Source organism: Grampus griseus (genome assembly GCF_964374135.1).
Source record: "Grampus griseus genome assembly, chromosome: 8".
Taxonomy (NCBI): Eukaryota; Metazoa; Chordata; class Mammalia; order Artiodactyla; family Delphinidae; genus Grampus; species Grampus griseus.
Genome location: NC_139002.1, coordinates 109756858 through 109781052, shown reverse-complemented (window position 1 = coordinate 109781052; position 24195 = coordinate 109756858). Strand labels below are relative to the sequence as shown.

At 56.6% G+C, this 24195-nt stretch overlaps 1 protein-coding gene across 1 annotated transcript in view; it reads left to right on the top strand.

Annotated features, from left to right (window-relative positions):
• The window catches only part of MUC2 (mucin 2, oligomeric mucus/gel-forming), a gene marked incomplete at both ends in the record, with an annotated part of 59726 nt that extends 36604 nt beyond the window's left edge, over positions 1 to 23122 (top strand). The window contains 6 exons of the mRNA XM_082660147.1: positions 1 to 124; positions 459 to 604; positions 705 to 746; positions 22168 to 22347; positions 22694 to 22869; positions 23041 to 23122. Coding sequence (XP_082516273.1) covers positions 1 to 124; positions 459 to 604; positions 705 to 746; positions 22168 to 22347; positions 22694 to 22869; positions 23041 to 23122 — 750 coding nt within the window. The remainder of the gene's footprint in view (positions 125 to 458; positions 605 to 704; positions 747 to 22167; positions 22348 to 22693; positions 22870 to 23040) is intronic.
• Between the last annotated feature and the right edge of the window lie 1073 nt (positions 23123 to 24195).

Genomic DNA, 24195 nt, shown 5'->3' with positions numbered 1-24195 from the left:
GGCACAGGAGACAAGGACCAGGTCAGGCAGGTGGGCGGCCCTGCCCCGGGGACCTGGAAGCTGGGCTACAAGGTCTCCGCCACTGTCTTGGGTGCCGTGGGAACAGGGCCAGGCTTGGGACAAAGTAACTGCCCCTCTCCATGCTGCCCCACCCGCCCTGGGTCGTCACAGCTCCTCCCCGCTTCCCGCAGCCTGCCCACCTCTGCCCCTGGCCAGGAGGCTATGTAAGAGTAAAACACCTCACTGTTGGCTAAGTGCCTGTTTCTCCTGCTGCCCCCGTGGACCCTCACGCTACAAGGGCCCTGACACAGGGTTCACTCCAACCCTGTTTTCAGTAGGAAAACAGGCCTGGAGGGCAAGGGGCTCCCAAGGCCACCAAGTGGACCCCGAGGCAGAGTTGACCAGGCCATGGGTCCTTCTGCTGCATGCCGCCTTCCCCCCCCGCCCCACCCCAGCAGGTGACCCCCCACCCCCCGCCATTCCCTCGAGCTCACTGATGCTGGACGGGCCCCAGGGCAGGGCCCACAGGTTCCCACCAGGCCTCATGGCACTGCAGCTCAGCTACGCTCGACCCCTGGATGCCGGCTGGCCCACGCTGTCCGGGGTGGCGGGCCTGCAGCGTGGCCTTCAGGGGTGCCCATGGCCATGGTGCCCACTCGGGCTCCAGCTGTGCAGGCCACTCTGTGCCTGCTGTGCCCCTTCAGGTCCTCACTTCACAGCGGGATTGTGACCATAACAACCGACAGGTAGTGCCTGGCTTGCTGCTACCCAGGCCTTCCAGCGGCTACGCTCGCCCCCAGACACTTGCCCCCTACCACAGGGGAAGGCCGCAGAGCCCAGACCCCTGCTGGGGCCCGGGAGGGATGGGGTCTCCTAGGCACCCTGCGGGATCGCAGGTTGTCAACCCTGGGGCAACAATTCTCGGGCTCTGTGGGGCTCCACCGGTGAGGGGAGCCCTGGGCCCACAGCCTGGCCCTCGATCGCAGGGCTGCGGTGGAGACCCCAGTGGTGAGAACACAGCCTCGTTCTGAGATGCTGCCCGGGCCTCCCATGGTGTGATAGCCCTGCGCACACCCAGAGCCTGGACATTAGATAAGGACCGGACTTAGGATTTCCATCACGAGTTCCCACCTTGCTTTCCCCAGGGCACCTTTTATTTTATTTACTTATTTTTAAATATTTATGTATTTAATTAATTAATTTGGGGGGGGGCTGCATCGGGTCTTAGTTGAGGAATGCGGGATCTTTCGTTGTGATGCTCGGGCTTCTCTCTAGTTGTGGCATGCAGGGTTTTCTCTCTCTAGTTGTGGCGCGTGGGCTCTGTACTTGGCGGCACGCAGCCTCTCTCGTGGCACGCGGGCTTAGTTGTTCCACGGCATGTGGGATCTTAGTTCCCCAACCAGGGATCGAACCCACGTCCCCTGCATTGGAAGGCAGATTCTTTACCACTGGACCACCAGGGAAGTCCCTCCCGGGGCACCTTTTATTTATTTATTTATTTATCTCTCTAACATCACCTCTTTATCACAACGACGCTAGCTGAACCAAATATCACAAAGTAAACCCCAAAGGCCTCTCAAAAGTCGTATTTACAGAATATTTTACAATATAGGAAATGCTTGTTCTACAGTAAGTTTTTTTTTTTTTTTTTTTTTTTGCGGTACGCGGGCCTCTCACTGTCGTGGCCTCTCCCGTTGTGGAGCACAGGCTCCGGACGCGCAGGCTCAGCGGCCATGGCTCACGGGCCCAGTCGCTCTGCACATGTGGGATCTTCCTGGACCGGGGCACGAACCCGTGTCCCCTGCATCAGCAGGTGGACTCTCAACCACTGCGCCACCAGGGAAGCCCTACAGTAAGTTTTTAAATACTAAATTTGATCCGATGTCATATGCAAAAAAGTATGCATAGAAAAAATTTTTTAACATATGTATATAGGTGCATGGACAAAAAACAGAAGAAAATACACCGAAATGCGAGCAGTGGCTGTCTGGGTGGTGGGATGCCGCCAGGCAGGCGGGGAGCCTCTATCTGGGAGCTGCGTGGAGGGGACCCTGTCACATCCTGCCCTGGATTTCTCTGCACAATCGGCGTGTTCTACCACGAGCACGCATTCTAACAGCAGAAATTCTTTTCAGAAATCACTGAAGATGTGGGAATTCCCTGGTGGTCCAGCAGTTAGGACTGCTCTCTTTCACTGTCTGGGGCCCAGGTTCAGTCCCTGGTCGGGGAACTAGGATCCCGCAAGCTGCACAGTGCGACCAAAAAAAAAAAAAAAAAAACCACTGAGGATAGAAATCTTTTATGTTCACGTCTGCCTTGGCTGGGATGCTCACACGCGTGTGGACATGGTCACGACCCCTCAAACCACACGCTTAAAGTCCGTGCATTTGTTATGTCAAGTATGCCTCAATGTTAAACCGTAGCAGGACAAAACCAGTCGCCGTGGAGCAGGGCTGCTCCACACCCACACACTTCTGGAGCAGAAGCCTTCCCCAACCGTGCCTGTTTCCCCTCCATCCCAACTTCGGGAAGCATGCTTGTTCTGAATAGGATTCGGGGTAACTTAGGAAACTGCTCTCAATACAGTATTTTAAAGTTGAAGACATTAACAGGAAAGGAAATCAGTGGGAATATCGAGGTAGTAATGGGAAAAGTTAGCACACAAAGGAGGCACAGTCATGTCACCATGGCCAAAGTGGGGGCAGAGCGGGAACCTTGTGGCCACAGGCCGTCACAGGGCTGTGTGTCCCTTTTGGGCTCCAGGCACAGGGTCACAGTACCTTGGGGACGAGCGGCCCAGCCTTCTCTGTCCTCCCCGACAGGTGTCTGGGCTGCAGAGATTCTGGCCCCTGAGCTCTCCCGAGTTGGAAGTTCACTGGGCCCCTGGGTGGGCATGGGGGGGGCAGTACTGGCAGGAGTGGGGTTTTCCTTAGACAAGGTTCATGGAATGAAGGAAGTGAACAAACGAACCAAGGCGCTTTGCCCCAGACACGTGGGCCTTGTCCCAGGCAGAGCCACTGCCTTTGAGAAGCCGTCAAGGCCACCTGCCAGCAGCCAAGGGCTGAGTCTCCTGGCGGACTCGCCCGCCCCAGGCCTCCCTGCTCATCCGGGGCACTTTTAAAAAGACCACTCAGAGCTGAGCCTGTGAGAGTTAGTGACCTCTGCCCCAACAGCCTTGTGAGTACTAGCTGCTCAACTGTGACCTGGGACAGACGACCCTGCGCACCAGCCGCCCCTTGTTTCTGGGGCCCATAGGTAATAAATCTTGTGACTTTACTTCCTTTGTGGGAGTGTGTTGAAACTGCGCCTGCAGTCGAAATGGTCCTGGGGTTTTCCCTTCCCCAAAGCGGGACATCAGTGCTGAGGGGCCGGGGTGGCCCCTCCTTCAACAGACAGTGCTCTGAATAGTCTTAATATACCAGTTCCTGGCTTTCCAGCTGGAACTCCAGAAAAGAACCTTCTCTGAGAAGCAGCTCTGGGCAAGTAGGGAGGGGGTCCGGGGAGGGCTGCTCCCTTCTCAGGGGACCCCAAGTCCCTCCATGGCTGTCTCTTCGCTTCTCTTTCCAGGGAAACACTTCCCGGTGTCTTAAACTGGAAACGAGCTTGATTGACATAGAATATTCCACCTGACACAGCAGAAAGCACGTTCTTTTTAAGTGCACGTGGACTGTTCACAAAGATGGGCCGTACTCCAGTCACAAAACAAAAGGAAACATGTTTAAAACAGTAAAAATCATACAAAGTATGTTACACACATGGGACACATGGAGTTGAACTAAAAATCAACAACGGAGAGAGAGATATCTGGAAAATTCCAAATATTTAGAAATTAAGACATACTTCTAACTAACTCATGAATGACAGAGGAGGCCACAAGAAATCAGGAAATATTTAAAATAGAATACAGATGAAAACAAAACCTATCAAAAATTGTGAAATGTAGCTAAAGCATGTCTTAGATGGACTTTTATGCATTTAATGTTTGTATTAGTGAAAAGGAAGCTCAAAGCAAATAGAAAGAAGCAAATAAGAGAGAGCATAAATAAACAAAATTTAAAACAAAACAAACAACAAAACCAAAAATCCAATGGAGATTGTCAGTGAAACAGAAAACTGGCTCTTTGAAGAGATTAAAAATAAAACTGACAAATCTCTAGTGGATCATGAAAAAAAGAGCAAAGACATGAATGATTAATATCAAGATTAAGAAGGGTCATAACTACAAATCCTACAGACATTAAAAGGATAGTAAGGGAGTATTATGAGCTACTTTATGCTAATACATTTGATAATTTAGATTAAGTAGACAAATGTCTTGAAGGAAACAAGTTAACAAACTTTGTTCAAGAAGAAATTGAAAACTTGAACAGCCCTATGTTGATTCTAGAAAACTAAAACTCAAAAACTTTTCCACAAAGTTCAGGTTCAGGTGGTTTCACTGGTGAGTTCTATCAGGTATTTAAAGAAAAAACAATATGATCTTACATAAATTCTTTCAGGAAATAAAGAAGGAGGGGACACTTCTCCACTCATTTTATGGGGCTAGTATTTATGTTGATTACAGAACCAAAGATATCATAAGTAAAGCAAATCACAGATCAATTCTTCTCATGAAAATAGGTGCAAAAATCCATAACAAAATATTAGCAAGTCAAATCCAACAATACATACACAGGCTAATACTAAGTGAGGTTTACCCCAAGAATGCAAGATTGGTATAACATATGAACATCAATCAGTGTAATTCCCCATGTTCATAAAATAAAGGAGAAAAACAAATGATCATATTATATGCAGAAAAAGTGTTTGAAAAAAATCACAACACTTTAATGATAAAAACTCTCAGAGAGCTAAGAAAAAAAGAGAACATCTTCAACCTGATTGGGGACATTTACAAAAACCTGAAGCTAACATCACACTCAGAGATTAAAGCCTATTCCAAGATCAGGTAGGAGAGTAGTCTGTGTGCTCTCACCACTTCTGTTTAGCATTGAACTAGAGGCCCTTGCCAGTGCAATAAGACAAGTAAAAGAAATGAAAGATGTTCAGGTTGGAAAGATCTGAATGGTATATTTTATAAAGATGTCTATATTTGCAGATGATATATTTATGTATGGCGATAACCCTAAGGAACCTACAAAATATCTACTAGAAAGAATAAGTGAATTTATCAACATTGCAGGATATAAGGCAATGTACAAAAACCAATGGCATTTCTATATAGTATAAATGCACAATTAGAAATGAAATTAAAGAAAACAGCTCAATTTACAATAGCATCATAAATAAAATACTTAGGAATAGATTTAACAAGAGTTGTATGAGATGTGCACAGTAAAAACTACAAAACAGTACAAAGCAAAACATAAAGGCTGAAGTAAATGGAAAACTATACCATGCTCATGGTGGAGGATTTAATATTGGGAGCATGGCTGCCCTTCCCAAATTTATCTAAAGATTCAATGCAATACCAATCAAATCCCCAACAGGCTTTGTTGAAGAAATTGACAAGATGATTTAAAATTCATATGGAAAGGCAATCTGGTATAGTCAAAACAATTCTGAAGAACAAAGTTGGAGGGCTAGCATTACCTGATTGCAGGAAAATGTTGTATAAATACAGTTTTATATTATTTATTATTTATATTATATTAATTATATTATTATAAAGATATAGCCTATATAATTAATAGTGTTCTATTGGCATAAAGATAGACATACAGATCAATGCAGCAAGACAGAGAGTCCAAGAACGGCGGCGCAGTGGTTGAGACTCCGCCTGCTGATGCAGGGGACATGGGTTCGTGCCCCGGTCCGGGAAGATCCCACATGCCACGGAGCGGCTGGGTCCGTGAGCCATGGCCGCTGAGCCTGTGAGTCCGGAGCCTGTGCTCCGCAACGGGAGAGGCCACGACAGTGAGACGCCCGCCTACCGCAAACAAAAACAAAAACAAAAACACAAAGGTAATTAATAGGATAAAGGTAGTCTTTTTTAACAAATAATGCCAAATGTCTATCTGTGTGGAAAAGAAATAAACCTTGACCCTTAGCCAACACCATATACAAATATAACCTAAGTGCAAGAGCAAGAACTATTAAATTTATAGAAGAAATACAGAAGAAAATATTTATGACATTGGAATAGGCAAAGATTTCTCAAACCAGACATAAAAAACACAAAGTATAGAAGAAAAAAACCAATAAAATAGACTTTATTAAGATTAAAATCTTTTGCTTTTTGAAAGACATGGTTACCAAATTTTTGCAAAACATATGTCTGAAAAGGAACTTACATCCAGAATATATAAAAAAACTCCTACAACTCAATAAAAATAAGTTAACTCAATTAAAAATAGGCAGAAGATTTATAGGATCCGTCACAAAATATGATATAGGATCGGCCAGTAGGACGTTCAGCGTTACTGGTCCTCCAATCAATGCACAAACTACAAAGGTGTGTCGGTCTTCACACGCGGACAATACAAAATGTTGGCAAGAACATGGAGTAACTGGAACTCTCAGATGCTGCTGGAAGGAATGTGAAATTGTACAGCCTTTTGGAAAACAAAACGTTACCAAGTTAAATGTATACTTACTATGTGACTCACCAGTTTCCCTCGTAGATGTTTACCCAGGACAAAAGAAACCACATGGTTGAAGAAGACGTATGTGAATGTTTGAGGCACCATCATTCAAGATTTCTGAAAACGAGAAGTGATGTACTTGCCCGTCCACTGCTGAATGGATAGACAAATGGAAATATTGGCTTGGCCAAAAAGTTCGCTCGGGTTTTCTATAACATGAAAAACCCGAACGAACTTTTGGGCCAACCCAATATAGCCGTATGTTGAGATACTGCTCTCCAATAAAAATGGACAAGTATCGCTGTATGCAACTGGGGTAAGTATCAAAAGCATTGTGTTAATTGAAAGTAGTCAGGTATAAAGGACTGCAGGATTTTGTACCACAGAATTCTAAAAATGACAAAACTGGGGGAATGGCGAGCACAGCGGTGGTTTCCTGGGACCAAGGATGTGGAAAGGGACCAGCTGCAAAACGGCACAAATAAGCTTTCTGAGTTCCTCCATCTTGGTTTTGGTGGTGAGTACATGACTGCACATAGTTACTAAAAGTTATCAGGCTGCTTGTCACGTGTCTGCTGTCAGCTGGTGAGTCTGCAGGACTGGACATGGTCGGAGTAGCTTGGGTCACTGGCGCCTGTATCCATGAGTCGCTCCTTCTCCAGAAGAAGGTGGCTATTCCCATGGCGGTCACCGTTCCCAAGAGGCACGAGAGACCCGAGGGCACAAGCTCTTTTCGTGCCTCCACATGTGTTGGATTTACTGCTGTTCCAGTGGCTATAACTACCATGGACACAGCAAGCCCAGATCGGTGAGGATGGGATACAGGGGTGTGAACAGCTGGGCCTTGGACCACATCGTGTCACACAGACTTTCCCAGAAGGCAGAAGAAGTGGGAGGCCGAGGCCTCTCATTTCTGAAACTAGGATAACGGTGATACAAAAATCTCTCAAAGGCAGCCCAAGGAAAGGAAGTTGCAGACACCCTGAAGCATGTATTAGTCCTTGTGGGGCTTGCCTTTTCCTCTGCGGCCACATCTCTTTCCATGAGGAGCTGGTCCTTCTGTTCCTGCCCCTTTGTCCTTTACGTCCTCCATCTCAGAGAGAGCGCAGTGGCTTAAAGGCTTAATCCACACCCGAAAAGAGAAACAGGGCGTGGGCATCCCTCCTCTCTTCTCTTCCTTCCTCCCGGGTCTGACCTGCTCTCCTTTGCTTCTCCAAGGAGGGGGCTTGTCAGGGCCGTCCATTGGAGGGCTGTCTGTTTAATTCGAGGGGTCAGAGTAAGGAAGCCGACTTACCCACAAGCGCGATCCGTGGTCTCCGGCCAAGAATTTATAATTTACGCAACTAGGCTTTGTCCTGCACACGCCAGCTCCCCTTCCTTCTTTTCAATTGGTTCAAGCCTTCAGGTGGGGAGGGCTGTGTATGAAGCTCCCCTAAGATCCCAGAAACCGTGAGCAAGGAGGCTTACCCAGCAAGTCAAGTATCGTTCAACAGCAGAAGATCTACTGACGTAACGTCTCAGTCAGGATAGCTCTGCTGTGCTGCAGGAACAAGAGCCCCCAGATCTTGGTGGCCTGTGACAGCAGAGGTTTCCAGGCACCCTGGACTGGTGCTCTGCTCCCATCTTCTCTCCAGGACCTCAAGTGATGGAGCAACTGTCATCTCAGAGATCACGTCTGTCACACGGAGCCTCTTGCCCAGTGTCTAAACCCTCAGAACAGAGGGTCACCTGGGTCATCCCAGCTGCCAGGGCTGGGATGTGGGATGTGGCTTTGCCAACAGGAGGGGAGCCAGCAACGTTTGGCGATTTCCATGGACAGATTAAAGGAGAAAAACCATTAAGAGATGCAGAAAAAGCACCCCATGAAAGCAAACAGCTTGTCTTCATTTTTTTTTAAAGCAAACTAAGACTGGAAGGAAACATTCCTCATCTGTTAGTGGGTGTCAGTCAAAAAGCAGCAGCAAACGTCAGATTTAGTGCTAGAGCTTTAGGTCATTCCATGAAAGTCAGGGGACGCGGGGGCTGTCTACAATGACTACTTTCTTTTTTTAAAAAAATTTATTGATGTATAGTTGATTTACAATGTTGTGTTAATTTATGCGATACAGTAAAGTGACCCAGTTATACATATATATTCTTTTTCATATTCTTTTACCATCAATCTATGGGGTCTAGAAGTTCTTGCCAAAGCAACAAAACAAGAAAAAAAAAAAGTATCAGGATTGGAAAAAAATAAAACTGTCCTGATTTAAAGATACTGTGATTATCAAGATGGAAAAGCCAATCAGAACTCAGTAACATTGTTGGATACAAGGTTAATGAAAACAAGTACACAAAACCAGTAGCATTTATTTATGCCAGTAAAAACCAAGTAGAAAAAATAATAATTAACACAGTCACAAACCCACGCAGATTCCTAAGAATAAGTCAAACAGAATATGTCCCAGGCTATTAAGAGAAAATTACTATAGTTACTGGAAGGCAAGTAGGAAGAACTTATTAAATGGAGAGAGATGCCCTGCTCACGAATGATAAGATTCAATTTTGAAAAATAAAACCATTTCTTGGCAAGCAGCTGTATAAACCTAACAAAATGCCTTTCACGATCCCAGTAGAGTTTTTCATGGACTTGTCAGGCTGCTCAAACAGCCCACGTGAGACCAAAGAGCTAAGAAGAGCTGAGAGTTTTCAAAGAAGCACGAGGTGGGAAGGCTGGTCTCTTCTCACAGAGCCGAGTGGGCTTGCTCAGGGATAGGCAAGCGGGCAGGTGGAACAGACCACACGCCAGGACAGTGACTGCGGTGGGAGGGACTCCTCATATGCGGGGAGGGGCGACCTTCAGTAGAAGCTGCTGGGACAGCGTTCTCTCAGTGGGGAAGTAGGAATGAGGTCTCCACCTCACGCCCCAAACTAAGATCAGACACCAAGTGGCTTAAATAGCTAGATGTGAAAAGCAAAACTTTTAAACTTTCAGGAGAAATTAAAGGCGTGATGTTTATGACCTCAGGGGAGGGGAGGATTTCTTAACCAAGTCAGTAAAATCCCAAGCCGTCGATGTTGCAATGGAGACACTTGGTAATATCCTGTTTGCAAAGAGACAACCTAACAAAGTGAAAATACAGGCCAAAGAGGGAAGGAAGCTTCCGTGAGGATGACTCATGAGGACCAGTGTCCAAAGAGCTAAGGAATGCCCGTGATGTCCACCACCTGCTGGACCCTCATGGGGTGAGGGGAGGAGAAGGAAGGGGAAGGGGAGGACGGGGGAGGCTGAGCCCACCCACGGCCTAGACGGAGAGTCCAGGGCGCCCACCTGCTGCCTCGGGGCCGAGGGCAGCTCACCTCCTTCAGGCACAGATGACGAAAATAAGCAGCAAGCCAAGAAGCTTGGCCACAGGGATCCTGGAAGCGCGAGAGAAGCCGCGTCAGCCCGCCGGCGCTTCTGCCTGGGCCGTCCCGCCGCTGGCCGAGCCGGGTGTCACAGCCCTCTCCAGGAGTGAGACCCGCACCCTTCCCCAGAATGCAACACGGCCACTAAACCTGCAGGAACCGGAGCCACAGCAGGCTCGCGCTGACCCTGATCGCATCACTGGGGATTCACGCGTTATCCCTGCTTTACAGCTTGCACACTTACAAACGTGGTGAAACTATAAAAACTGTTGAGAACCATGGAATTCAGGATTGTGGCCACTTCTGGGGAGGGCGTGGGTGGGGAGAGGCACCCGGTTCTGTCCGTAATATTTTATTTCTCGATGGAAAACATATCTGAAGCACAAAGGTCAAGGAGCTAATGTTAGTTGAAGCTGGACGGCGGGTACACGGTGCCCACGTGTCCGTCTCTTCTCGATGGTACGTTTGAAATCTTTCCTGGTGGGAGGATGGGAGCTGGTGAGTGGGCCCTGCAACGTCCAGCGCAGCCCCTGGGGCCGCGGCAGGAGCACAGGGAACGTGCTGCGGTGGGGGGAGGGCGTCCCAGGTCTCAGGCTGCTGAGGGCGGTGTGGTCAGTCCCTCCCTGCCCAAGCCAGCCAGGCCGAGCCCACAGCCTGCGACCAGGAGGCCGGAGCAGGGCCCCACGGACGTCACCGGGCTCTGAGAGCCTCATGGCGCCCTCGGACCCTCAGGAGAAGCTCCGCCAGGGTTTGCTGATGGCATCAAATCAGATCCTGTCTGTTTAGGGTTCTGCTGGCCGCTCCCTGAACCCCACCTGCCTGCCGGTCCCTGAAAGGAGCCGGGGATTTTCTCCCTGTGCAGTGAGTTTTGATCACTCTCTCTCCTTTTGTTCTTACAGGTTGTCGTGGGCTGAACTGTGTCCCCCAAATTCATACATAGGGGTCCTGACCCCCAGCACCCCAGAATGTGACTATTTGGAGATGAGGTCTTTAAAAAGGTGGAAAGTAAAATGAGGTCACGAGGGTGGGCCCTGCCCCAGTGTGACTGGTGTCCTTATAAGAGGAGGAGGTCAGGACACAGACACACACAGAGGGACGACCCCGTGAGGACACAGTGAGGAGATGGCCGTCTACACGCCGAGGAGAGAGGCCTCAGGAGGACCCAGCCTTGCCCACACCTGGATCTGGGATTCCAGCCTCAGGACTGAAGACAAAAAACAACGAACAATGTTGCTCCAGTCACCCCAGGAAACACACCCTGATCAACCCTGCGGCTACACGGAGGGAGGACCCAGGTGGACGGGATGGGCGCTCAGAGAGGACATAGGGCTTTCGGGCCATCACCTGTTGGCGTTCCCCCGGAGAGTCCACCCCCTGCCAAGCTCGGGGAGTGACAGGGGAGGTGTCATTGGCTCAGTGATCCCGGCCGAGGGTGAAGCAGCTTCCTCTAGGGGACAATCTTGGTGTTGGGGGGGGGGGGTTGACTATCACTTCATTTAACAGACGGCAAAACCTGCCAAGGTGGGCCAGCAACCCGGGGGGTCACGCAGCTGGGGTAGGCAGCACCTCACCATGCTGATCCCCCGGAGACCCTGGTTGGGCTGGGCGAGGGAGGGGGCCCTGGGGACAAGGCCAGGGCCTCCCCAGCTCCCCTCCCAGCCCGGTCATGCCACAGAAAACGCCTGCTCTGTCCTGGCTGGAAGTGCTTCCGAGCCCTGATTTCCCGCTCTTCCCGTGGTTGGGATGCCACCCGCCCGCCGCAGAGCTGGGACCCGCGGCCATCCTTGCACCACGTGGCTGAGAAACGGGTACCCAGGCCTTGCAGCCAGGCCACCTCCTCCTGTGCTATGGGCTGGCGGGGGGTAGCTGGGCATTTTCCATCCCCAACGTCCTTGGCGTCAGCAGGCCTGTTAACAAGGCCCCAGGGAGATCGGGGACGTTGCCACCTGGCATTGGAGGCCTGCCCCCCACCGGTGGCACGGGGCCAGCGGTGTCCTCTCTTCTCGGCTGTCCCTGGGCTGCCCCGAGGACCAGGAAGCGGCCGTTCCCCAGCATCTCCAGGGCAGTGAGCGAGCCGGTCATCTTCCCACTTCCTGCTCGGGGGACAGTGGCTCTGGGCCAGGCTGCAGGGCAGGCCGTGCCTCTAGTGCCCGGCCAGACCCCACCCCAGGGAGCCTGCATGCCGCCCGCCCCCCAGCACTGCCTGGGCTGCCCTCTACCGCCTCTGCTTGAGGATGGGGCCCCACACGGAGAACTTGCAGGGGGAACCCCACAAAGTGGGCCCCGGGTGCTCCCTACTTAGTGTCAGCTTTCAGGACTCTTCCTGCGAACGACGCCTGGACAGGGGTCTCGGGGGAGGCGTCCTGTGAGGACACCAGTGTTCACAGCGGCCTCCCGTCTGCGAAATCAGGGCTCACACAAACCCAGCCCCCAAGCAGCAGCTCTTGGCCAAACCGCAGGCATTTCAGGGCCCTTTGGCCTGTTGGTCAGAGATGGGCCAAGCGCCAGACCACGGAAGTTTACCCCGGGGCGGGGTCTTCTGCCCGTCCTTCTGGCGGTGAGGTGTTGCCATATTTTCCTGAGAGGGCCGACAGAGGCTCGCCGGGAGGGCCAGTGCCGACTGCACCTTTGAACCTGAGGGCCGGCGCTCGGTGGGGTGGGGGACGGCTGTCTCCTCTGTCGCTTCCCCTGGGTGGCTGTGCCGGGGGCATCTCCAGCCACTGCCCAGAGCCCGTCAGGTGTCCGGGGGTGGTGATGGGTGAGGGCCCCTAGGGCAGCACAGCCCGGCCACGGGTGGAGGTGCCCCAAGCGGCCCGCTGGCCGCGATGCTCAAGGGTCTGGAGTTCCAATTGCAGCTCACGTGAGTCTAGCTCTTCCTTGCATTTGGCTGCGGTGTCCAGGATGGTGGTGAGTGCTTCCCGGGCGTCACAACCCCCACCCCTCACGCGGGCTCTCAGCACCCACACGTCTGCGGCGAGCTCTCCCAGGATCCCTGACCCCGAGGGTCCTTTAATGCCCTCGAGTTGGAGCAACTATCGGCTCAAATATCAAATAAAGTTCAGAGTTCTTTTCTTTCAGCATCTAAACATATCACTCCTCGGTCCCGTAACCAGCGCGCATGGAGAAGTTCAAGGTCGACCCCATCTCTTTCAGAATCCTACCGTCTTCTACCCCCCGCACCCTGGTAGCTGAGGGTCGATGGAGGCTTGGTAGCAAGAGGCCTGAGGAATTTGCCGTCCCCCGACCCGGGACCCGGAGCCCCGCGGGTGCCTTGCAGGGTCCTTCTGGTTTCTCTCACCGTCTCCCCTGTTCTTATGATTCACGCCCACAGAACTGGAAGTAGGTACCCTTTGGCCGTGAGATTTAGGCGTGCTGTGAGTAGCAGAAGTTCATTCTTTTTATTTCTGAGTGGAACTGTGTTGCAGCTTTACCACAATTATTTATTCACCCTACTACTGGTGGATGTCTGGTTCCTCCCAGTGCCGTGGGGTGAACTGTATCCCCCCCAAATCATATGTCAACGTCCGAACACCAAGTACCTTGGAATGGACTTGTTGGAAATAGCGTCTTTCTGGAGGTGATTGAGTTAAAATGAGGTCACTTGGCTGGACCCTAATCCTGTATGTTGGTGTTTATTAAAAGGGGAGATTTGTAGACAGACACACACCAGGGAGGATGGATGCCACGTGAAGATGAAGGTGGAGATCGGGGTGATGCTTCCAGACGCCAAGCACACCAAAGACTGGAGCAAACACCCCAGAGCTGAGGGGGAGCGCTCGACAGAAACCCTCAGAGCCTCGGGGCGGGGCACAGCCCCGCACTCCCCTTGATCTGGGACTCCCCGCCCCCAGGACGGAGTGAATGGCTTCTGTTGACCAGGCCACTTGTGCCCGGTGCCCTGTCCTCGGGCAGTCGGGGCTCGCGGCCGTGCCCAGTGTTTGGCTACTGTTAATAACATTGCAATGGTCATCGGCACAGTGTTTCGCGTGGTGCAGCCACCGTCTCTCTTGGAAACGCTTCGTCCCACGTCAGGCAAACGGTTTCCCGAGTGGTCCTGGCGATGGGCATGTCCTCTCAGCCGGGACGGGGGCTCCACCAGCTCGGCGCTGGGCCAGCACCTGGAACGGTCCGTCTCCGCCAGCAGCCCTCCTGACGTTTCACTGGGTCGTGTCCAGGGGCTGTTTTCCGTTTCTCTCTTGTTGGGCTGCCTTTGAGTCCCTTCCTTCTGAGGCCTTTTGTTTTCCACTGTGGGAAAAACGTTCCATTATTACTTTAACACTTTTCCTCTGCATAAAAAAATTTTTTAAAAATTATTTATTTATGGCCGCATTGGGCCTTCGTTGCTGCACGCGGACTTTCTCCAGTTGCGGCGAGCGGGGGCTGCTCTTCGTTGCGGTGCGCGGGCTTCTCATTGCGGTGGCTTCTCTTGTTGCGGCGCGCGGGCTGTAGGCGCTTGGGCCTCAGTAGTTGTGGCACGCGGGCTCTAGAGCGCAGGCTCAGTAGTTGTGGCACACGGGCTTAGCTGCTCCGTGGCATGTGGGATCTTCCCGGACCAGGGCTCGAACTCGTGTCCCCTGCATTGGCAGGCGGATCCTTAACCACTGGGCCCCCAGGGAAGCCACCTCCATTGAAATTTAAAATATTTTTATTTGTGGTACGAAACATATAATATAGAATTTACCATCTCGCCATGCCTAAGTGCACAGCTCCGGGGCAGTAAGCACACTCGCACTGCTGCGCAACCTTCACCACCATCCACCTCCAGAAGTTGTTCATCCTCCCAAACCGAAACCCTGTCCCCATGAAACACTCACCCCCTCCCCTCCCCCAGCCCCGAGCCCACCGTCCACTTTCTGTCTCTATGGGTGTGACTCCTCCAGGGACCTCATGTGGGTGGAATCAGATGGGATTTGTCCCTCTGTGTCTGGCTTAGCTCACCGAGCATCGTGTCCTCAGGGTTCACCCAGGATGTAGCCTGTGGCAGGATATCCTTCCTTTTTAAGGCTGACATCCATTTATGGATGGACCACATTTTGTGCATCTATCCACGCACCCTTCGACGGGCACCTGGGCTGCCTCTGTCTCTGGGCTGCTGTGAACATGGCGTATGAGTGCCTGCGAGCCTGCTGTCAGTCGCTCTGGGATTCTCCAGGGTCTTCCTGAGGAGAAAGTGGGGATGCGCCCAGACCCTCAGACGCACCTTGACGCATTCCCCGTGACCAGACCCCTCCTGCTCAGACCCTCACCTGAACCCTCTGGGGGAGGAGCCATTACAGGCTTGACCGGCCAGCCCAGGTGCTTGGAGGAGAGGGAAGGAGGAGAGATGCTGGGTGGGCTGGTCCACAGGCCTGCCTGCCATTGCCATTACCCTAGGCTGACTGGGACACTGCTGCCAGCCTCTGACTCCGACCTCATGGCCCAGGGGCCTGCTGAGGGCTGAGACCAGAGACGGCCAGAAGGCCTTCATCCCGTCCGCCTCCCACGGCCTCCCACTGTCCCCTCCCTACCCGCCCAGCCCCCCACCTCGCAAGGCAGCCTCGAGCTCTCTCCCTCTCAGCATCTCTGTGTCTCTGCCTCTCTCTCCCTGTCTCTCTCTGTGTCTCTCTCACTCTGTCTCCCACTCTGGGTGCTGACCAGTGACTGCGTCATTAGATAGGGCTTAGTTAAAACCCCATAAATCTCAAAGCTAAATAAGGCAGCTGGGCCAGCCCTGTGTGCAAACAAGAAGCAGCTGTGTGGCCTCTGCCCCACTGCTGAGGAGGGCGGGACAGACCCCGTCGTCCTGACACTTTCCCTCCAAGCCTGCCGCCACCTCCTGGCTCAGAGGCCTTGCGAAGCAGAAGGGGCAGCGGCTGTGCGGTGATTCACGGAGAGGAGGGGCCGAGCCTGGGCTGGGGAGCCCCGGGGAGTCACTAGGGTCACGTGCTGGAGGCAGAGTGGCCGGGCTCTCAGGGGCAGCCTCTGCATCTCCGCCCCGGATTCTGAGTCAGTTTTGAACCTGGGCCCTGGCCACCTGCTCCTGCCGGGCTGTGCAGCGCCTCCTCGGGGCGCCGGCTGGTGGTTGTAGCGGAGTCGCCGCGCGGCAGCTGCGTGGGTTGCTCACGAGCAGGACGAGGACCAGATGCCTGGGAATCACCCCCCCACGCCCAGCACCCACGTGGGATTCCAAGCCCAGGGCTCGCGTGCAGCGGGGCTGCTGGTCGAGCGCTCAGCCACCTTCCTCCCCCAGAAGGGCCACGAGGCCTGTCCCGCCGGCCGGCCCCTGGCATGGCCGGGTGTGGAGACTTGGGGGACAGTGGCCTCGTGGCCCACGCTGACCCTCAGGGAGCACGTTGAGGTTTCCGAGCTTCCCTTTATGATGGTGCCTTTTTCAGAAAAGCACAGACACTTATCAGAGCCAGGGAGCTACCGCATTTCTGTCCACCATGAGCTGCCAGCTGCCCGCTGCCCAGCGGGGTGTTCGGCCACGGGCATGGCCATTGTCCGTCCATGTCCACCCTCCATCCTTGATACTTGGGCGGGAACGTGTTCAGCGCCGCTGGGGACAATGTGCCTTGTCCTGACCTTGATCTGTCCCTGCACGTCTCCTTGCCTCCCGGAGACGGGCCGGGCAGGGCCAAGCCCACCACGTTCCAGGGGCCTCTCAGTCTCACGGCTTACTGGGAAGGGCCGGGTGCCAGGAGGAAGGGTCACAGTGCCACGTCACCCCGTCGGCCGACCCGTGGAGCCCTCCTGCAAGGTCGCAAGGCAGGGAGGGGGCAGACAGGAGGAGCCATTCCTCTGAGAGGACCTCCCGGCCTCGGCAGGCCTGCTCGCACGCCCTTCCCCTGGGACCCTGAGGAGGTGACCTGACCTTAGAGGGCACGCAGCTTTCGGACCTGCCGTGACCCGCGGTGCTCCCAGTGGGGCGCAGGCACAGCCGGCTGGGCGTACAAACCCTTCCCTCAGCCCTCTTGCAAACCGCACACCCCGATCTTGCAACCTCCGGCCTCCCTGCCTCCGGCTGTCCTGCCGATGCTGCATCCTTGAGGGTGATGGGGGGCCGGAGAGGTCCTGCCCGCTGAGGCCCTACCTGTGGGCCTTGTCATAGGAGGCCCTGAGAGGGCAGGCATGTTGCCTGGGGCAGGGAATGGACGGCCACGCTCCTGCCCCACAGGGGCCTTGAAGGCAAAGAGGGAGCAAAGCCGTGGGGGGCCGATCCCCCATTCACAGACACCCACTCCGGGTGGGCCAGCCAGGCGGCTGTTGGAAGTGCTTGGGGACTGCAGGACCACTACCCTGAGCCCAGCGTCCCACCGGCACTGGGCGGCTGTCATCTGAGACTCTGTGCTGACCGCTCTGGTCACCACCTGTTTGCCGTGAGGTCTGGGAGGGCAGACCGTGCCCATCTCATGGCCCTCGAGCCCTACCCACAGACATGTGCTGTGGAACAAGAAGAAGGTGTCCCCATGGGGCAGCGGGCCAGGCACAGGGTCTCCGAGGCCCTCAGAAGTGGGGGCCTCAGGCAGCTGGAGGAGGCCGCGTCCCCAGCTTGCAGGTGGCTGCCACCCTGTCCTCTGGTGCCTCGGCCGGCGTCGCTAATTGATAGGGCTTCCCCCTGCCCACACAGGCCTGGAAGTGGCCTTGGAACCCTGATGAACACCCTGCGCCGGGTAGCCCCGCGCCCAGGGCTGGTGTGTAAGGAGAACCCCTACTGTCTGGGAAGCCTGGCCTCCTCGCTTGACGCGGGAGCTGCTGCCAGAGAGCCTGGTTTGCCAGGAGGGATCTTTAAGAGTGGGGCACCTAGAGGCCCCCAACCCCGTTGTTCCTCCCCCGCTGCCACCAGCACCCCCTTACAGGGCTGGAGCAGTGGCTGCAGAGACATCCGGTTGACCCGCAGGCGGCCTGGTGCTGGGCTGCGTTCTGAGCCGCGTTTCCCTCCTTCCTCTCCTTCCTGGGGCCTTTGATCTACCTGGGAGGAGGGAACCCTAATGGATCTCTTCCTTTCCTGTGAGCTGACGGGCCTTTCACTGCCACCGAGCCAAGTGCATGGCTCCCTGGCCCGCGAGCCCCATGGGAGGCTGCGTGACTCAGGCTCCCCGACGGGAACTGCCGCCCCTGCGCTGAGGGATCCTGGATTAGTCCCAGAGGGCAGGCAGCTGCCTTTGTCAGGGCTGTTCTGAAATCCTCCTTCAGGGAAGCAACACCCCACTAATCCCCGGGGCAGGTCCTCTCCTCCCGGAGTGCCCGCCTGGGCCCCTCCCTGTGCGGCCCTGGGTTGCTCAGCAGGTTTCTGGGAGACAGCGGTGTCCTGCACGCAGTGGGACTTGACAAGTGTTTGCTGCAGGAGAAAAGGAAAGGACGGTTCCACCCCCCGTCAGCTGGCCTGTGTCCACTGCAGCCCCCAGGAAGGCTTCAGTCCTCCCGGTCTAGAGCCACACGGTCGAGTCCTTCGGTGTGGACGGGGCAAGGTCTGTGCCAGGAGCAGGGCGCCGGGACACAGTTCCTTCCTTCCCTCCCTCCCTCCCTCCCTTGCGGGATATTAGTTCCCGGGCCAGGGACTGAATCGGGCTACCGCAGTGAAAGCGCGGAGTCCTAACCACTGGGCCGCCGGGGGAGCCCCTGCTTCCTATAGGTTATGCTGCTTGGGGGGGGGTTGATTTATTTTTAAAATTATTTTTTTGAATTGTGGCAAAATACACGCAACATAAACTTACCTCCCTAACCGCTTGTAAGCGAGACGTCAGCAGCGCTAACACGTTCTCGTTGTGTGACCGTCACCCCCATCCACCTCCAGAGCTTCTCCATCCTCCCACATGGACACTCTGTCCCCGTGAAACACTCCCCTCCCCTCCCCCAGCCCCGGGCCCCACCGTCTACTTCCCGTCTCTATGGATGTGACTCCTCTAGGGACCTCCCGGGAGTGGAATCAGACAGGACTTGTCCTTCTGTGTCTGGCTTATTTCGCTGAGTGTAGTGTCCCCAGGGGCCATCCTGTCGTAGCCTGTGTCAGGATCTCCTTCCTTCTTAAAGCCGAGTAATGTTCTACGATGTGGACGGACCACACTTTGTGACGCACTCATCCACGGACGGACACTGAGCTGCCTCCACCTCTTGGTGATGGTAGCACTGCCGCGAACACAGGTGTGCAAGGGGCCGACGTTCTGTAACGAGCAGGCTGGCGTGATCTAAGGTCACGCGAGAAACACGGAGGGTCCCAGCAGCAGGCTTGCAGCCCCCAGTGTGGGCCCAGCTGGATGTGCTCAGCCCTGCTGGAAGCGCCTTTCCAGGTGTTGCTAGGCACCCCAGGGAAGTGGGAGCACAGCCACTGGCAGAGGGTCAGGTCCCTCAGGCGGGGCCACGGCCTGCGACGTCTTGCCAGTTTGGGAAGAGTCCCTGGGGACCGCTGCCTTGTGAGGCGCCGCCAGTGGGCTCGGGGCGGGCAGCCAGGCGGGGCGGCGTCAGCCGCCAACGGTCTTGGGACGGGCTTTAGGGTCCCTGAAAACCCCAGGTTCCGCCCTCAGATCAGCAGTGCACCTCGGCCTGACCCCGGGGCCGAAGGCGGCTGAGACCGAGAGCTGAGCAGCGTGTGAGGGGCTGTGTACAGCCCTGTGTGTCCTCAGAGCCGCCCCAGGCCCGGCTGCTCTCCGTGCCAGGCTGGGCTGGGCTGGCCTGGGGAGACGACACTGCCTTCTCTCCTACGAGGCCCAGCACCCTCCAGCCCCCCGCTGACCCACCCCCACTCCTAGAACTCTGATTTCCGCTCTAACCCTCCAGGGCAACCTTCCTCAGCTCCCACGAGCCCAGTCAGCGGGGAGGGGCGGGGGGCTCGAGTCCTCCCGCTGGGCGCTTGTCCTCGGGTTGGAATTTCTAAACTCTCTGAGCAGTGATGCCGAGGGGAGCGGACGGAGGGGCCGGCGAGGCCTGCAGGGGCTTCTCAGTGCAGACGGGGTGATCTGGCCCCATCCGCTCTGGTCCCGGCGTTGGGCCACCCCCACCTGGCTGGGCTGATGGAATCCTCACAGCTTCCTGGAAGGCAACCGGGACATACGTGTGCCGGGGGTGGGAGACACCCCTGCCCCAGGGACAGAGGACTTCCCAGCCCTGGAGACCCAAAGTCGTGGTGTCCAAGCAGAGGTGTGAGCCCCTGCTCTCTGACCCAGTGGGGGTCTAGAACTTGGGCTCATGCCTCTGAAGGACTCACCTGAGGCGGGGGCCCTGCTGCCCCTCCGTTCTGACCCCACATCTCCCCTTCACACTGCTGTGTTACGACCTGTGAACGGTCTGTCCCCCAAATCGCAGTGTGCGCTGGAGGGAGGGGTCCCATAAACACTGTGCAATAAATGGGTGAGAGAAGGTGGACGAGTGCAGGTGAGCGCAGGTGAGCCCAGGTGTGCGCGGGGGAGCGAGTGGTGTCTGCTGAGCAGGTGAGCCAGCCCCAAGCACACGGCCCTGGCTGTCCCACAGAGCCTCCTGGTTCCAGGGGGCCTGTCAGCTACGGAAGCTACGGCAGGAGTGTCTCCCCGTCAGGTCTGCCCACCCTGGGTGATGGGGCCCCCCGGCACTGACCTGTGGTAGCACAGGTTGGCTGAGGTGACGGGGGACAGCAAGGGGGGTAGACCGTGGCCAGCTCCCTGGCTGTGTGGCCTTCCATGGCCTGTCCCCCGTTAGGGTGCCTGCAGCTGCTTTGCATGGGACCAGCCCCTCCCGGCCTGTGCACCTGGAGGACGGTGTGCATCCCTGAGGGTCCTGGGCCTGGGAGAGCCCGTGGAGGCCCTCAGGGTCAGAGGTCAGGGAGCTGGAGCCCCCGAGGACGTCGCTCCAGGCCTCTCTCCCAGGCCTGAGGGCTCCGGCGCTGCTGGGCTCGTGGCCGCCTCCCTCCTGTCTCTGCTCCTGTCTTCATGGCCATGTCCCCTGCGTGGTCTCTGCTTCTCAGATCTCACTGGGACCCTTGCCAGTGGAGTTGGAGCCCAGGATGAAGGTCCCTCAAGGTCCTTAACTTAATGACACCTGTGAAGATCCTTTTCCCAGATACACATACTCACGGCTTCTAGGGGCTGGGGTGGGGCATGTCCTTTGGGGGCTGCCATTCACCTGGCTTCACCTCAGGACTCACAGCCCAGACAGCACAGTCCCCGGGGCGGGCAGGGCAGGTAGTCCATCCGATCCAACCACCAGGCAGGATGGGAGGGAATCCCCCCCGGGGGCTCGGCCCCTCAGGCAGTGAGGCTTCACACTCGGAGGACCTGCAGGCTCTGCTCCGAGCAGCTCAGGGTATTGCCCACCGGGGCCCTGGCCCGTGGACGCCCCTGACGGGCCAGGCGGGGTGCGCCTGACTCCCAGGTGGGGGATCCTGGCAGCTCCCCGAGGCTGGCCCGTGCTGAGCGCAGAGATCCACCCCGAGCCGGGCCCCGAGCTGGGTCTGACTCAGGAGGGTCCACCCTCTAGAACATCCCACACAGCCTGGTGTGAATAGAGGCCCCCGCTGCCCCAAGGCCTGACCCCGCCAGGCCACCGTCACAGCTCCCCTGGGCCGCTGGGCACTCTCCGCAAAGTCCCCAGGCCCCGCCCCTTTGGGACAAAGACCCTGGGCCGTTGAGCTGTGTGACAGGTCACTAAGGTCCTTCAAGCACTGGAGACGGAGCCACTTCCCCACTCAGCCCCGGCCCCCCTTCACTTCTGCACCTGCAGAGTAAATCCCCGACGGGCGTACCCACAGCCTCTGGGAGCCAGCAGGCCCTGCTCTGGAGAGGGAAGAGGCACGGTCCCCGGAGACCCTCAGGTGCCCGTTCTCCAGCCCCCTCTCTGTCCCCCAGACCAGACCCAGGGGCTGAGCATCTCTGGGACTTCCTGGCCATCTGGGGAGGACACTGCCCATGGCTGGTGGCTCTGCCTGTCTAAGCCCTCCCAGCCAGGTGTCTCAGGCCCCACAGTGCAACAAAGGCTCTGTGCACGGCCCACCTTCCCACCCGGCCTGCGTGCTGACCCGGCGCCGCCCCTGCCCCCCGTTGTGCTGGGGGGAGGGGCGTCTGTGGGATCAGTGCTCACGCCTGGCCCCTGCCCTCTGAGCACATGTCCCCTCCCAGAGGCCCTGTGACTGTGTTTCTGAAATCGCCGACCTGCCCCACACCACCCGGTCCAAATTCTTCAGAGAGTTTGTCACCAGCCGACACTGTCCTGTGCACTCACCGGTTTGTGGGCTGTCCCCTGCCCCCAGCGTCAGAGCCACGAGAGCGAGGTCTGCTTTGCTCCGTGCTGTGTCCCCAGTGCGGGAACACGCCGGGCCCAGAGTGGGCCCTTGGCCGAAATCCTGAATGAAGGAAAGAGGCTCGTCCACACGCCCTCCCCGCTTCAGCCTCGAAGGAGCCCCCGGGGTGGCAGTCGCAGTCCTCACGATGTAGGACAGACTCTGCCCCCCCGGGCAGCCCTGAGCGGGGCTGACCACTGGCACCCCCAGCCCTGCATCCTGCCATCTGGGGAAACCTCGGCTGCGCTCGGAGCAGCTCTGTGGGCCGTCTGTGCCCGGGGTGGGGGTGTTTCGGCCTTGGGCTGGGAGGGTCTCCGGGGGGGCAGTTCCCGGGGACGGATGGCCGAGTCCTTGCAGCCAGCACTCCTAGTGGCCAGGGGCAGGGGGAGAGGGCGTGGTCCTTGAGGGGCCCAGGTGGCACCCCGCAGGCCACCACGCAGAACTGCTGCGGCCACGGGGGTCCTGCTTCTCAGGACCTCTACCCATTTGCACGTAGCCCTCAAGTGCGGCCCTGCTGCCCCCTCGACAGCTGCCCCCAGGACCCTTCCAGCTGCCCACCATCCTGCTGGTCCCCACGGGAGGGGCTGGCCCTCAGTCTCCAGCCCCCTCCACGCAGCAGGCAGCCTTCACTTCTCTGCCTCTGGGTGGCCAGTGCCCACGCCAGCCGGACCTGTGTGTGCACCCGCCCCGATGTGTGTGTGCACCCAGGGCCTGAGGCCAAGTCACCCATGAGCACGCCCTGCCCAGAGCTGCCCAATGGGGAGGGGCGCAAGCCCGGGCTGTGCGGACACCGTCCAGCCATACAGGAGGGGGTTAGGACGTCCCGAGCCTTCCCTCCCACAGACAGGCACCCCTGGCCCAGATTCTGGCCACTACCATGGACGGCGGCCACTTCCTGGCCCAGCTGTCGTGCAGGTGGACATGACTGCAGGTGTGGGGCGCAGGGAAGCGGGGAGGGGAACATGCTGGACCCTCGTCTCTGGCCTTTGCTGGACAGGATAGCCAAGCTGGGGCAGCGGAGAGAGCCCCTTCCCCTTCCCCTATCAGGCCCAGGAGCTCCTCTCAGGTGTGGCCTGGCGGCCCACAGATAAGCAGATTAGCGCTGTGTGCGCCAGTGCGTGAAATCAGTGAAGTCAGCCTTATCAAGTGGGGATGTTGTCTCAGGTGGGGCTGGACAGGCCCAGGTGAGGAGGGCGTTCCCTACCCCACCCCATGGCTGGGAGGTGGCGGGGCCAGGAGCCTGGAGGGCCAGGGTGTGGAGGGGAGCAGGGAGCCCACTGCTTGGTGTTCCGGCCTCTGGTCCCCAACAGGCCTGCCCTTCCTGGCTCGTCCTCACAGAACATCCACTCGTGCATCTCCCGAGCTCCTGTGTCAGGGGCACCGACAGAGACCGGGAGGGGGATGCTGGGGTTTGGGGAGGCCCGGCCTGCTCAGGGCACCCAGTGGGGAGGGGCCTCGGGCATCAGCGGGGCAGTGTCTGCAGTGGTATTGGGGGCACCTGGGGCGACCGAGAGCACCCACATGCCATCTGGATGGATTCTCAAGAGGGGACCTCCACCAGAAAATGAGGAGGCGGTGTCGGGAGTTCGGCTGCCTGGCCTGAGGTCACTGGCCGGTGGTTTGAACCTCACCTCATCCCTACTGAGCTGGAAATATAATAAACCCAGAGAGGAAACTGGGGGAAAGCAATGCAGACACGGGGACTTGGACAGAGCCGGGCCGGTGGCCGGACAGTCGGTACCGCTCAGGTGGGCCCTGCTCGCAAGCGGCAGGGTGTTGGCACCCAGCCTTCCTGTCATTCCTGGCTGGACGTGAGGAGAAGGGCCATGGACAGGGAGGGGGGAGCCAGGGTGGCCTGGGGGGCCCGGGGGAGGGGCCGAGCCCTGGGCGGGCTTGCAGGAGGGAAGAGGAGGCTGGTGTGGGCACAGACCTGTAGCCGTTGGGGCCCTCCTCGTCTGCCCACCCCGGCCAGGCTGAGCCCCGTCCCCAACTTCTTCA